The sequence below is a fragment of the Echiichthys vipera genome (genome assembly GCF_963691815.1).
Source record: "Echiichthys vipera genome assembly, chromosome: 17".
Classification (NCBI taxonomy): Eukaryota; Metazoa; Chordata; class Actinopteri; order Perciformes; family Trachinidae; genus Echiichthys; species Echiichthys vipera.
In genome coordinates, this window is record NC_139842.1 from 21,485,863 (window position 1) to 21,499,189 (window position 13,327).

Sequence of the window (13,327 nt, forward strand, 5' to 3'; positions counted from 1 at the left end):
AAAATGTCAGAACCTTATGTACAAGAGGCCTATACATATAAAGGTGACATTTTTGTCAAAATTGATCAGTTTATTGACTTAATGCTGCATTAACTGCTTTTTGGGAACTCTGGGGCAGTGGACAAGCTGAGGACCCAACATCTGACTTATCACCTCTTAATATCATCATGGTAAACGGAGATATCAGAAGAAGAGTTGGCTGAAATTTGATGAGCGAGACTAAGCAATCATAAGGACAATTGGACAAAAGGTTACATGACGGACCCCAACCACTCATTTCAATCTAACATGACATTTCTGATTCAACTCATGAAGAGAGAGTGAATCTAAACATGTAATACCGCTATGATATGATGCTAAAACCAAAAGGTACAAAATAGCGTTCAACAACTCTCCACAGAGATTATGAGATATATTCTTTGCCCTGAGTCACTCTTTGTGATTTTCTGTTACTCACGGGCATCTTGAAGGGAAATAATGTAAAAACCTACAGAACATATGCAACAAGAAACATCTGCTACACACAAGTGCATATTCCTGTATTCTCTGTAGTCTCTCCCCTCCGTACTTCTTCTTTCCTTCCCTGTCACACTGCCCACAGTTGACAGTGAGTGGGCGGCCAAGGAGGCGAGGAGGATAGCATTGGTAAGAGAGAAGCAGAGGAAGCTGGAGCAGCAATATGTGCAGAAGGGTTCAAGATGCAAGTGAATCCCGCCGGAAGAACAAATTCACCTTAACAAACACATGTACATAAACATCTTGGTTTAATCACCAATTCCGAAAAACTACAAGGTGGAGGGAATTGTGACAGCAAACTGCGTTGGCACAAGCATGTCTGCAGAGTCAATAGGAAGTGTCAGGTTACAGAGGTATCATGCGTGAATAAATCTGGACGTTACTAGTCTGGTGGGAGCCCAGCAGCTGATGAAGGCATTCAGCTTTTGCTGTTTAAGCGATAGACAAGCAAGAAAAGGATTCACTTGTTGGATGGTGCCATCCATCATCCGTCACAGGACATCACAGTTTCTGATATCCCGCTGGAAACTGACACCATGACGGACTCACAAACAAACAAACTAATCGATCTAGGCAGCGGTAGACCAGCAATTCCTGTGTTCTAAGAGGTAAAATTACAGTTGATGTCAAAGGAGTCTGTTTTTTTAAGAGAGCATAGATAACAGCTTCATGTTCCCATCTGAATTAGCTGTCTGATGACAAAGTGGTGAAATTATTCTAAATATAGAGTACACTTAAACTGATATTGACTGTTAGACATTGACTCAATCCACTCCTCCACAGTAAGATCACCCGGGAGGTCGAAGTTAACCTTAAATGTTTCCATTTTGTATCAGGTTTTAACTAGCTAATGCCGAAAATGCACAAAGCAGTGAAGTGCCGCAGTTGGCGAGCTGCCATGCAATGTCTATGGAAAGCTACAGTCTGCGGCCAAGTGGGGCCAAACCAGTTGGGGATAGTGTAACTTTTAGCTGTGAAGTGCAGCCAGAGAATATATCAGTGAACAGAGCCGTGTGACTCCTGTGAAATGTTAACCTATGTTTACAAAGAATTTCTTCCTAAAACACATGAACACGCCTCCCGGACACAAACATTTTTTTTTATTGCGGCGAGCGCCATTTGTGCTAATAGTGTTTTCAGTGTAACTTTTTCCAGACACAGAGTGATATTGAATTGTGCAAAGGAACGAGACATCATAGCTCTTGTGTGAGGTTATTATACCGCGACTATGAACCAATCAGATTGCTTGTTTTGAGCTACATGTTTTATAATACCTGTTTAGGTTTTGTGGTAAAAAAAATAAATATGAATGAGCAGCGATGGTGAAGCATGAATTTAACAATAAAACATAAGAGTGACTTCAGTGCTCTGCCAGGATTAGCACTATGCTCCATGACTGATAGCCAAAACAACAACTTGCTAGTTGTCCAAGTTGCTTTTAACTAGAATTATCCTTAAGCAGCAGGACAGTAAACTGTGCTGTGCTGTGCTGTGCTGTACTGATGAGGCCTTCATGTTAACAGCTGCTCTCAGGATATAAAAATGATGCAAAATGATCCAAGAATTTGATATTTTACACTTTTGTTTTTGTCAACCCGTGTTTATCCCCGTGCATTGCAAGCCCAGCAGGCTTTGTTTGTTTTTTATGTATTTTTAACATGATTTTTAAACTTAAATGTGTTTAGGAAGTGGCAAACTCCTTTAAGGAATAACTGAGTGCACATTTCTGTGTGTGCAACGTGAGAGAGAAAAAGTTATGCTGAGATGCATTTTGCTGTCATTTCTGCTCGTCGTGCCGAACTGTCCTCTCTCCTCTCTCGTGTCAGAGTTTCTCACACACACACACACACACACACACACACACACACACACACACACACACACACACACAGTCAGCAACAGTGAAAGCGAGCATGGTTGTGACGGAGAGTATCAAGTCAATAGTAACGTGAATGCAGCAGAGCAGCCTGTGTACACATTATTTGTCAGTGAATAAATGCTAAAACTTCTCAAGACCCAAGCCAAGTCACTCTGTCTTTGTCTGTTACATGAAGATTAAAGTGGAGGGCGTTAGCCCTGAAGCTAACAACCACTTCAGCTCAGGCTCATTGGACTGGCCCTTAAATTGGACCAGCTATATAAAAAGAACAAAAAGAACAATAACTTGATCCCACAAAGAAATATTGTGTGTATATCCAAAGATTGACCAAGAACACCTAAATTGAACTTTGTTTAACAAGGGGTGCAGCCTTTGTGCGAAAGCATCAGTCTTGCGTTTGAGTGCACCTTTCACGCTTTTACATGAACAATGGATTTGAAGGCACCAAATACGCAGCATGTATACAGGCTCTACATGAGCCACTAAACAAACACTACGTTACTAATTAACTATTCACTCATTTATTTTGACTTAATCCCTTATACACCATCACAAACCTGTAAGTAGAAACACTCACTAGAGCACCATATGCGGATGAATCCACTGCTGAAAACAGTCCCCAACAAATCTACTATTTCCTTTAAAAAAACAACTGTGCCCCACAAGATAGGGACTGCAGGTGCTGCTGCGGATCTACCAGTATGCAAGACAAAATTGTGTGTGTGTGTGTGTGTGCGCGTGTGTGTATGCGTGTGTGTGCGTGTGTGATGGGGGAGCAGCAGCAGGGTGATGCCCTAAGCAGAGTCCTGGCTTGATGTCTGACCTTCACACTTGGTGTAGTGTGTCTGTTCTGGGACTTTGGGACTCCTCTAATAAAGCAGCACTCACACTGAAACAACCCAAGCGCCAAGAAACACACAGTGTTTAACATTCTTTAATCCAGCATGAATTCTGAAATATTCAATAGGATTTAATGAACAGACAGGACTGTTATGTTTGTCACCTTATGGTAATTGTCTTCAGACAAGGTGACACTACAGAAACCAGAGAAATACTGTTCATATGCTGTGTTTTAGGGAAAACAAGGAAGGAGTTTGGATATGTGGCGTATTGTGATATTGATAGTATTACTTAAGTTGCACCCAGGATGCAGCCCCTGAATTGTCACACAGCTTGCAAGCCTCATCATCACAAGAAAATGCATCAAATACTCAGCTCAAAAAAAACCTATTGAGCCATATCCAACTTTCTTCACCTATTCTTTTGAAGATATTTTTTGCTTGGAATAATTAATTGCACATCAAAATAACAAAATAACTTCCTGCTACATCACTCTGTCTCTCCTCTACTTTCCTCAATCTTGTTTACTTCATCACTTCATTTCCCAACAAGTAGTCCATCACTGCTGCACAGCATCCATCTCAGTCATGTTTTATTCAGCTCTCCTCGTGGACACTCTCATGGGATACAGTGAGTATACTGAGAACTGAATGTGCCAGGTTCCTCAAGTAACAATATGATTCAGACTGTTGTCACCATACTGTAGGGAATTTTAGCTGTAATTGATTGATTCCTGAATTACTGATAAAGAACTACAATCTGCATGCACTTTATCCAATCAGAAACACTGCTGCTACCATGGAAACATTACCAAAACAAAGGGAAGTATCAGTCCACGATACTATGTCTTCTGGTTGTGTACGTTTTTGCTAAATTGCTAATGTATATTGTATATACACCATACTGTAGATGGTTGTGCGTTATCATTTTTTTTTACCCCTTGTTGCCAAAAATCAAATAATGCGGCTTTGAAAAGACACTCCTGATTTTGTTAAAGCTCCTAAAAGTAGCACTGAAACAGAAATTCTTTATATTCCTCCCAGGTCACTCTTGAAATTTTCATACTTGCCTTCATCTTGTAACATTACTCCCTTCACTACACCCTTCATCTTTCCTCCTCATTCAATATCAGCAGTATTGGGGGCATCACTTTACTCTGTGTATTTGCGGCCAGTGGCTTAATTTCTTACCCGGTGACAGTCTCCTCCAGACAGGACCTCCTGGATGAAGACAGCGGGGCCGTCTGGCCTGTTGGAGCCTCCTCCGATGGTGATGCCCAAACTGCTGGATCGTGCCACTGATATGAGCTGAATCACTCCTTCACCTGGATGACTGAGGACACGAAGACAAAATGAACATAAAAATCAATCTTTGTATATTTATTGTATATTTCAGCAAGTCTTTTGTTCGGGTGGTGAAGGTGGTGTTCTATCTTAAATTTAATAAGGCACTGTCTTACACTGAAGGAAGTTCCAGGCTGAGTTGCCAGGACTCCATAGAGAGTTCAATGTTTAACTCCTGCTCCCTTCCCAATTTAGTTTTGTCCCATGATGGTGGAACAGTTTTGGAAATATTATCCTTTGTATAGCGGCCCAGAGCAAATGTATTGTCGATCACATTCTTGGCCAGTAAGTGAGGAAATGGAAAAGTGTAATGGCAAAACTTCAAACCAGAGAGTTTGAACCAACGTTTGTTTCTGAACACAGAACATCTGATAGGGCGTCATCGGAAACTGACTGGGGAAGAGCAGGCGCTTTTAAAATCTACCTGGGATAGAGAGAAAACTCTCCAGTTCTGATAAAACTGATGCTACTGCAGCATCTAAGCTAACCTCTTTAGGAGCCGCCATTGTTGTTTTTGAACGAGCGGTTGCCTCTACAACTCTCTACTGTTCCAAATGCTTGTTGAAGCACTTTATATTTTGTGATTACATTTCCATATTTAGCTGTGTAGAATGTGCAGGTGTGGATTATTTAAAACTGAATGTCAACTGCCCACCTGCCAAGAGTATTAATGACACATAATGGATGCACATCTACAAAACATTTAGTTTGCAAATCTGGGTTCAGCACAAGTAATTTCTCCCCACAAATTCACCAACTCAGTCTCTTAAGGAGAGGAAAGCAGTGTCGTTTGATGTGAGGCCTGTGCAGGCGAATCTTACCTGAGGGAGCGCAGCATGGGCCCACTGTTGTTGTACATGTTCTGAGAGCCTGCTGGGCTCAACAACAAAGGACTCTGGGAGCGAGACGACGAACCGGAGGATGTACTATCCAGGTAGCGGCCTCCTTTGAAATGGCAAGAAAGTACAAAAACACAATTAAGACAAAGAGACAGCCATTTAACACGTGCTTTGCAAGGAGGTGTAAAATCAACGATTGTCAAAATGGCTTTAGATATATATTTAAATATTAACATATAATGAATAAGTCCTTATTTAGATGAGGGGTAGTACGCAAACATTCTGGTTCTGTTGATATGTGATCTATAAGGAAATAAATAATAACACATTTTAGACATACTGTAGTGAAAAAGAAGTCTTCAACAATTTGCTGCTGCTACAGATGGCTCCACTGGCACTGCGGCTCTCCACTGAAAAATGTGGATGTTCCTGTTAAACATTTCTTAAGCCTGAGTGACTCTTAGCAAGGAATAATACCCATTATGCTGATCAAACCAACTCCAGAGCAGCCAAAATAGGCCCCAGAGTTTTTATTCTCAGCCACTGCCTGGGGTAAACATTTGCTTCTTTCCTGTCCTAAGATTCAAAGGTAAAGCTCATAGTAGGGAGGTTATTTTGGAGAGAAATTAGACTCCAATTGGTCACAAATTACATGATGTCTACACACAAATATCAAGCAATTTGAACACATGTAACAGTTTTATAAATAAAAAAAGGTTTCTGTGTATACAAATGTCTAAAACTATGTGTGACATTATTTTGTATTTAATATACAGATTGTTAAATATGTTTGCACAAATCAGGTTAGATTTGGGTTTTGAGACTTTTTTAAGGGCTAAGATTAGAACATAAACATTAACCAACTGTAGACTCTATACAGTTGCCTATGAATGGCTTATACACGATACTGCAAGGTGGTATCATATTGTACAGTATAATGTAGATATAAATATATCATAAAATACATTTGTGAATTCTTCTGTAATGCCAAGACTGACTCCACTGATGTGCCTGATGCATCAACAGCATCTCCTGCACAGAGCACAGTAGACTGCTCACGTGCTGAAGCCCTGTTTTAACTAATGTGTACCAGCTGGCTGCCTCCATGCCGACTGAAACAGATGTTTGGTGTCTAATGGACAAGTGCACTTGTCATAAGCCATTTTTAAAGGCAGACTTACTCCATCTACCCTTAAGGCTCAATACTCAAATATAGAAACTCATATATGAAGATGTCATTTGTCTTTTTACATTAAAGAGACTTTGCACAGAGTGTGAGCACGGAAATTCAATTTCACATACATTTACATGAGCAGTACAATGAAACAGTACTTAATACAACATGTACTAAGTAGAGATTTTCCTACCTTGCTGTATGGGAGAGTTGCGTGTGGATCCTGTGCTGCCATTAGATCCATACTTCTCCAGCAACTCAGCAAATTCTTTCCTGTTCAGGGAAACAGAGAGAGAAACCTTGTCGGTCATGAACAAGACGGAAAGATGTATACATAAGGACTTTTACTGACTAAGTGTCTGAACCAGAACTAATCTAATTATTACAGTGGTTACATTTCAAACGCATGGGCCAGACTACCCGAAATTACCATAAATAATAGGATGTTTGATTTCCTTTTCCACACAGACTGTTACCTGGCCACAACAGGGTCAGCCGTTTAGCAACAATGTGTGTGTGTGTGTGTGTGTGTGTGTGTATAAAGGTCTAAATGGCCAAGCATGCAACTATTTACAGGTGTTTAAGCATAAATTAAACTGGCATAGGTTTAATCTGAGAAATAGTCTTGATCTCACCAAAATTCATAGACATGGTTTCGTTTGGATCTTAAGCATTTGAGTGTGTTGGGCATCAACATTTGGACAGGTGACCAAATAACGTCAGATACAGATTTTTAAAAGCAGATTTGAAAATGTTATGCAGGAAATGGAAAGAGTCGAGACGACTGAATGAAAATCAATACTGAATAATATCAAAACAACTTGTTTTTTGCATACTTGCAATAAACCTGCATGTGTAATGTCGAAGGCAAAGCAGTCTTTTTTCATACCACAAAAGCTATGGAAATAACTCATGGTAACTTTTAGCGTTATTATCCTATATCACTCTTCAATTGTCTGCTTAACATCATGTTTGTCACAACAATACAATATCCCTCTGAGGGTGTTGATTTGAATGTGCCGTATCTAAGAAGATTATGATAAGCGGTTGCATCGGCTCCGTGGTAAATAAGGACACAAATTGCTCTTGGAGAGAAGGAAAAGACGACCTCAGACTGAACCTCTTTCATAACCAGCAGACGATTGGGTTAAAGGTACCAACATCAGGGCTGGTTCATTCACTTCACACTTACATTGCCTATAGAAATCCATGATACCCTTTTGAAATAGTCACTTTTTTTGTATTACAGTCTAAATGATAATACATACAAAATATATTTACAAATTTAAGCGTCAAACACAGGGCTGCGGGTTTCCTCAAGAATTTGGGTGTATTTGGCAGCATCCATTTTCTCTTCAATCCTGACTAACTGCCCAGTCCCTGCTGAAGAGAAACAAGCCCACAACATAATGCTGCCACCACCATGCTAAACTGTAGAGATGGAGTTTGGGTGGTGTGCTGGGTTTGGTTTCTGCCAAACATAGAGCAAGGAGTTCAGCCCAAAAAGTTACATTTTGGTCTTATCTGACCATAAAACCTTTTGCCACATGGCATCAGAATCTTCAATATGTTTTTTAGAAGAGGCTTATTTCTTGCCACTTGTGAAATTGTTGTCACATGCACAGATCGACCAACCTCTGCCATTAAGACTTGTTACTCCTTCAAGGTCACCATGGGCCTCTTGGTAGCTTCCCTGATCAATCTTTCCCTGGCTCGGTCATCTAGTCTTGAGGGGCAGCCCGATCTAGGCCAGGTCTGGGTGGATCCATATGTTTTCACTTCTGGACAATACTCTGAACGATCCTCAGAGGGAAAGTTAAAGCCTTTGAAATATTTTTATATCCGTCTCCTAACTTGTGCTTATCAACAACTTAATCCTGGAGCTCTTTTGAACGCATCTTTCCAACCATGGTGAATTCTTTGTGTTACCATGCACTACTAGGAGTGGAATCATCAATGAACATCAGATTTTATTCAAAACCACCACAGTTGGTGTCAGGTGGAGGCCAATAAACTTGATGTGTAATTTGGAAGATGATTCATCACTTTTCTAACACTGTTATTCTAGTTTTGAATTTTTGTATTAATTTTCAGAAATTTTGAAAAAAGAATTCATTTGAATGTTGTATGGCAGAATGTGTAAATCATGCTGGGAAAATATATTTTTTATGAATTATTATTTCAGGCTGTAAAACAAAAAAAGTGGCTATTTCAATAGCCACTTTTTTTGTTTTACTTTCTATAGGCACTGTAAGTGACTGAACATTATACCAAAGAAGAAATCTTATAATCAAATCAGATGTCATGCTATCATTTTGATTGTTCTCTTCCTGTGATACGTTAGAATCTTCTGATATTTGTCATATTGCACTTAAAGGTGTATACGTGATTTTCTCCACTCAAAAGGCGATTTGTGACAACCGGCTAACAACGCCTACTACTGAAACTGGTCTTGACTTAGTAAGGTAGTGTCGTCGGCTCGACTAGGTCACAAACTTTTTACTCATTTTACAGCTCAATGGTACACTAAAATGTGTTTCTGAAAGCACTTTGACTAGGCCGTGCAGTTACAGAATCTTAATTGAGATTTCATCAGAGTTCACAAGTAATTATTGACATTGCATCAGAGACTCCTCGTCTCCGATTATCTGCTTATTTTAACTAAGTCACGGTGGAATCTTGCCGATGTCATTAGGAGAAGACAGGGAGCAGCAGGTGGAAGCAGAGGTACAGTACATGATTTTCTCGACAGCTCGTCTGTCTCATAGTGCTGTCAGGATAAGGTGACAATTCCATGCAAATATGAAAAAAAAAACAGATTGTTCTAGAACGTCACAGACTTCAGCTTTAAGGTCTAATTTATTCATTTCTCACTCATCCTCCTGATAACAATGCAGAGGAGAGGGGTGGATGGAGGCCGCATTTCAGAAATTAAATCCCTCTAGGCATTGTACCGTGACCACATATTCCATTTAATTTCATAAATATGTCACATTATAGAGGCTAAAAGACACTCTAACTGCTGTTTTACTGTGACATAAACTTAGGCAGTTTATTTTTGACATGTCCGTTAAAAACTCAATGATATTCTGTCATTAGTTAGTAATTCAAGTGTTACTGAGAGAAAACTAGACTTCTGCACCTCCACTTGGCTGTTTTCAGGCTTTAGAAAAGCTAGCCAATGACAAGAGATTTTGGCCAATCAAAGGTCATTTCAGAGAGAGAGCGTTCCTATTGGCTATTCATGCTCTTATAAACTATTGGTGAGGTGTTTAACAAGTGTTGGGTGCTCTTGGAAAAAGGTAATACAGTTGGATAAATAGTAAGGCAATACAGGCACTCCAAAATTATTTTTAATTATTTTCTTCCTTGTTTGTCATTTTGGAGTGCCTGTATTGCCTTACTATTTGCTTTCCATATCTCAGTAACAATAAATACCACGTTATAGAATGTTTTCCGGTAATTCAATACAAAAATATCAAATAACCACATGGTAAAGCCTAGTTGTATAGTGTGAATGAAATACTTGACGGATGAAAAAATTAAATGAGTATTTTCTCATTTTATTAAGAACTTTAGTGCAACATGAACACAACCTTACCTAATCACGATAGAAACAATGCAGAAAAGTGTTTTGAATATGAAAACGTATAATGCAAAGAACATTTTTTATTTAGCAAAACTAAATCTATGTGCTCAACAAATGTATTTGTGTGTTATCCAAATAAGCATACAATTATAACCTCTCTCACTCGCTTTAACTCATTTGCCCTGTCTTAAAGTCCTTGCTCTGTGTGCTCTCAAACCTCTGAACACAGTGCTTCTGTTGCTCTGTCAACATCAGCCAGCTGTCTCACGAGCTGTCACCATCATTATGACATTTATGGCAGATCAAGGCTCAGTTTTCTGACAGTATGAAACTATACCATATAGTTTGATTGAACAATACAATAATCCCCAATATGTGTATAATATGTGTATCATAAAGTATACAATGACAACACCGATGCATGCTCATCTTGTCTCTGTGGGTTTACCCTTTTTGGTAAAGAGCAGGCTTTACTGAGCTTATAATAATAGTAACATGATATGATTTTCTTTTAATATTTAAAGGCTAACACAGCTGTTAAGTATGTAGCTAAGCTATTTTTTTTAAAGAAGCAGAGGAGATCTGAGGGGGAGACAGACAGACAGACATAATCCCCCCCTCTTCCCTGCCATCCACTCTCCTCCCCTCCGTCTCGATCCTCTGCTCTGGGAGGGTAGTTAAAGCACAGAGCACAGATTAACACACATGGCTCATCTCGTCAGGGGCACAGCCCTAGGTTAAGCTCCCTCCTCTCCTGTAGTGTGCCGTCATTCCACCGCAAAGACAATGAGAGTGCTATCCAGCGCTACATTAAAGTAATTATCACCTCAAAACTACACAGGACATTAATGTTCTAACCTTCAGCAATCTTAGGATGTCACTTGTCAGCGCTCACATTCACGCAGTTCTTCAGATTCACACTAGTATCTGGCCAACAAATCCACAGTCTGCTGCTGGTCTCTGTGTCACAGAGCTATTACCACTATTAATTTATTTCTGGCATGTATCCTCTCCAACAGCTGAGGTGCAAATCCCGTCTCTACGCTGAGAATTACACTTACAGGCAGAAAATACCACATTTTTTAGGAAATATCAAAGTTGACACATTCCGGCGCAACAGTCTTGCTCATCTAAATGCAAATCCAGTACTACCTTTATCAACTTACAATTAAGGATCATGAGTCTGAAGTGGATTTGAGGGGGAAATGAGGCTGACAGCTGGCACTGACCTCGTTTCACCAAAACTGCTTGCGGTCAGATTAGAAAGCAGGTTGAACACTAATACTACCAGCTTTTGCCATCAGTAATATCAACGTTCCCATGTCAAAACCACCGTTCATGTCTTAACTGTATTGTATAGTATGTAAGTTTGTAAGCAGATACATTTCCCTTGTTATGTAATGATCAGAAAACTTAATTCATTATAGCTTGTGTGGTAGCAAATGTGTAAAAGCCTCCAGTGCAATCCGACCAAAGAAAAAAAATATCCATTGTTGCCATTATCCATTTCTAGTTCTGTTTCTTGAACACTGACGTACATGGAGACATATGTACTGACAGGTAACTCATTCATTGGAATGTTTTAGGAATGTCATCCTGCATTATGTTGCCTAACTTTATCATTTAGGGTCAACATTAATGTTTTAACGTGGGTCGTTATCGCTTATAATAGGCTTACTTATACAGTGGCATGGATGTGACACAATGTAACATATTAAGAGAGTTATTATTATTATTTTTTTTTTTTTGACCACAGATAACAAGCGCTGGGCTAACCCATGATTACTGTTAGCTACTGTAGCTGTATGGGTAGTTGGCTCCTCTCATGGTAAGTTAGAAAGTCAGCCGGTGAGGACTTTGTCGGTAGAGCTGACGGCAGGTCTGGAGACGGACGGCCGCCATGCTTTGATGCAACAACACAGAGATTAGCCTGACAAAATGAATCAGGCAAAAGCAAAATGCTTTCCTACACTGTGACGTGTGTGGATGAAGCATCATCGTTGCATCATAATCGTTCAATTTTAATGTAGCAGCTGGCTAGTTAGCTAACTAGCTTGCTATTTCCCCCATAATTCATGTTACCACCACAAAGAGTTAACACTGTAGCTATTTCCCTAATGGAAATGACATAAAGTGAATCAATGTTTTGAAAAGTAACATGAATAAAGCTTTCCATTAACTCCGAGTCACGTCAGATAAACTTTCATCTGCAATAAAGACTACAACTCCCATGATCTATTTCACACTACATGCTGCTTCACAACATCATCAATGTCCGGTGTCTTTTGTTGTGATAGTGTTTCATCGACCCGGTAATGAGGCAGGAGGTGGGCACGAGCCTGGAGCTCGGCAGGACACTTTTGAAATTTGAGCCAAATCAACGCAAGGTCATGATCTACTTCATGAAAAAGATTCAGTTGGAAAAATGACATGAGCTACAATGAGGTACAGTAGGTTAAAAAGTTAAGAATTTAAGTCTGGATTGATTCACTACACAAAAGCCTGCAGAATCTGTATTTAGGTTGGAAAAAAATAACCACTGAATTATGGACACCTTGAAAAGCACTGTGAGAACCAGTGTGCCACCATATCAATGGACTGTGTTATGTACATAGGCGTTTGCTTACTTTGCTTCCTCATCTCTGGCTATGAGAAGGCGCATGTGATTGGTTGCAGACGCTGCTCTCAAGACATCCACAGCTCTGTAAAACAAACAAATTGTTGTTAATGTTACAGCATCAGCTCAGCCAATCAGTTGGTTAAAGAAATGAGAAGAGCAGTAATTCTTTAGTGGGCTACCTTTCACTTGTGACTCCGACTAGACTGTCCCCATTCACCTCCAAGATCTGGTCCCCCGGCAGCAGGTTTCCTGTCAGAGAAAGATGAGGTCTTTAGTCCTTTAGTACACAGTGGAGGTATCAGCTACAAGAAGAGCTTGTAATACAGTATGTACTTCAGTACGCTGTTTGTCGGGACGTTGGACAAAGATAACTGCACAAGAGAATTCTTTCTATAGGAATCAGCTCTACATCATCATAGAGAAAGTAACCAGGCACCATCAGGTATGTCAAGACAAATGGACCAAAAAACACCAGCATTAAAAGATCGTAGGTAGTTGGACAAGAGCGATACACTTTCAGTCGGTCA

General features: G+C 39.8%; 1 protein-coding gene across 1 annotated transcript in view; it reads right to left on the reverse strand.

The window, feature by feature from the left end:
* Positions 1–13,327, reverse strand: part of LOC310960133 (syntaxin-binding protein 4) — a gene marked incomplete at both ends in the record, with an annotated part of 51,293 nt that overhangs the window by 18,820 nt on the left and 19,146 nt on the right. The window contains 5 exons of the mRNA XM_083931752.1: positions 4,426–4,567; positions 5,400–5,523; positions 6,785–6,864; positions 12,808–12,882; positions 12,980–13,049. Coding sequence (XP_083787878.1) covers positions 4,426–4,567; positions 5,400–5,523; positions 6,785–6,864; positions 12,808–12,882; positions 12,980–13,049 — 491 coding nt within the window. The remainder of the gene's footprint in view (positions 1–4,425; positions 4,568–5,399; positions 5,524–6,784; positions 6,865–12,807; positions 12,883–12,979; positions 13,050–13,327) is intronic.